The following is a 1,960-nucleotide window of genomic DNA, read 5'->3' as shown; positions in this document are numbered from 1 at the left end:
CAATGGGTGGTAGTATTTCTGTTTGTACGTGCTTGGTTAAAACTAATTCTGTTGCCGGGAAAATCACGTTCAGCAACAGGAAAATGTGTTATTAGCTAATTGTTTATTAAATAAATAGTCAATAAATAATACTGTACAATCACAAGCAAAGAAATACTTTAAAAGGAGGTATTGGAAGGTATTAAAACAATGTTGACAACATACGATCCATAATCTTTGGCTGGATGACGTGCGTAGTAATAAACCAAAGGAGCAAATTAGTTTACATTAAGAAATGGGAGTCCAAATCACAGTACACAAATATTTTCAAAGGGATTGTCAGTTTTTCCATAATTCATCTGCCCAAATCCTGTTCCATAAAAGGTGGATACCAAGCAATTAAATCAAGATTATTTTACAGAAGGGTTCCCTAACTGTGCTAAAAATAGGGGGTGTTTAATTGAAAATAAATAACCTTGGTAAATTAATCGACATCTAAAAGGTGGCTCTGGTTTTCTACACAGAATATTAGCATGTCGCTACAAAGTGCCCCAGGTTTTTCTAAAATGATGGCAGTCCTTGGCAAATTGGGTAAGCGGTTATCTATTGAAATGCCCTGGTGAAACTATTGCTTGAAATGTGAAATCCCATAATCCCCTCCATTTTCCTTGGCGGTGCAAACAGCCTCCAACTGCATAACTTAATTAGTCCCTGATGGCCAGCAAGGACCGTAAAGATGGAGGCATGAAGGGAATGCTGTACATCCAAGATGTAAACATCCATGCAGAACAGATTTTTTTTGTTTTAACATAATGCAGCCTCATGGACATAATATCTCAACATGGGTCCGGAATTTCAGCCAGATTGCATCAACAATCCACTAACAAACCACAACAAAGCATCCGCTGCTGTCAGCTGGTCGGGACCACGCCACTCAGGAGGTGTCAAAGATATGCAGGGACACAAAATGAAGTCTGTGGAAGGGACAAGATGGTGGCCATCTCCCCGTTGCCCCCAGCAGCCCTCCCATTGCTTCCATGGACCGCTGGAGACTACCAGGCCTCGGAGCTGTCGCAGCTGGACCCGGGCGAGGAGGCGTCCGTGTCACTGGCCAAGCCCCAGGGGTTGGACTGCAGGCGCTCCACGTTGCCCCGCAGGAAGGTGAGCAGCGAGCTGGGGGAGCCCGAGGCAGGCTTGCCGCTCTGGCTCTCCAGGATCTGCACCAGGAAGTTGATGTATCGCATGGCCAGCCGCAGGATCTCGTTCTTGCTGAGCTTCTTCTCAGGCGGGTGGGTGGGAATGAGCTTGCGTAGCTCGCAGAAGGCGGCGTTGACGTTGTGCTGGCGCCAGCGCTCCCGTGTGTTGGTGAACACCTTCCTGGTCATGGCGCTAGAGGGAGATGGCAGCAGGGGTTGTTGGATACTGTTTATTTACAGTCAGTAGTTCTCAGTCTTTAGTCCAATTTGTGCTAATGCAATGAAGACTGCAGGTGCTATGAACATTATCCATGCTAATTATTGGTTAACATAAGCAAAAAATAAGCACTTATTTAAAAAAAGAGATCTCTGGTATTCTATTTGAATGTCTTGATTATCTCTAAGGCTGTTGGCGTCCATTTGGGTGGCAATTAGAACTAAGGAATATTTTAACCTTTGATAATTAATGCAATAAAACAATTCAAATCATGTCTACATTCTACATTTTTTCCCTAGATGGTAATAACTATTTACTAATTGAAATAAAAAATTAAAAAATCACTCACCTGTGTGTATGTGTTCTAAAATGTGTTATGGCTGTGTGCCAGTGTTGATCCCTCCCAATGAGTCCACCGCAGCAGCACTCCAATGTACAGGTCCTCACACTATCGCCTTCTCACTCTCTCTGAGAGCTGTATGTGTTCACGAGCAGGAGGAGGGTGATGGGGGGGAGAGGAAGCAGTAGCGAGAGAGAGTGAGAGAGGAGAGAGAGAGGGAAGGAGAAA

At 44.4% G+C, this 1,960-nt stretch overlaps 1 protein-coding gene across 1 annotated transcript; it reads right to left on the bottom strand.

Moving 5' to 3' along the window:
* Window positions 1–1,031: 1,031 nt before the first annotated feature.
* On the bottom strand, window positions 1,032–1,364 carry tal2 (T-cell acute lymphocytic leukemia 2; the record flags this gene model as incomplete). Its single annotated transcript, XM_079730304.1, has 1 exon — window positions 1,032–1,364. The coding sequence occupies one exon, from the start codon at window positions 1,362–1,364 to the stop codon at window positions 1,032–1,034; it is 333 nt and encodes a 110-aa protein (XP_079586430.1).
* Between the last annotated feature and the right edge of the window lie 596 nt (window positions 1,365–1,960).

Source organism: Pollachius pollachius (assembly GCF_949987615.1).
Source record: "Pollachius pollachius genome assembly, chromosome: 1".
NCBI lineage: Eukaryota > Metazoa > Chordata > Actinopteri > Gadiformes > Gadidae > Pollachius > Pollachius pollachius.
This window is presented reverse-complemented; position numbering and strand designations above follow the sequence as displayed.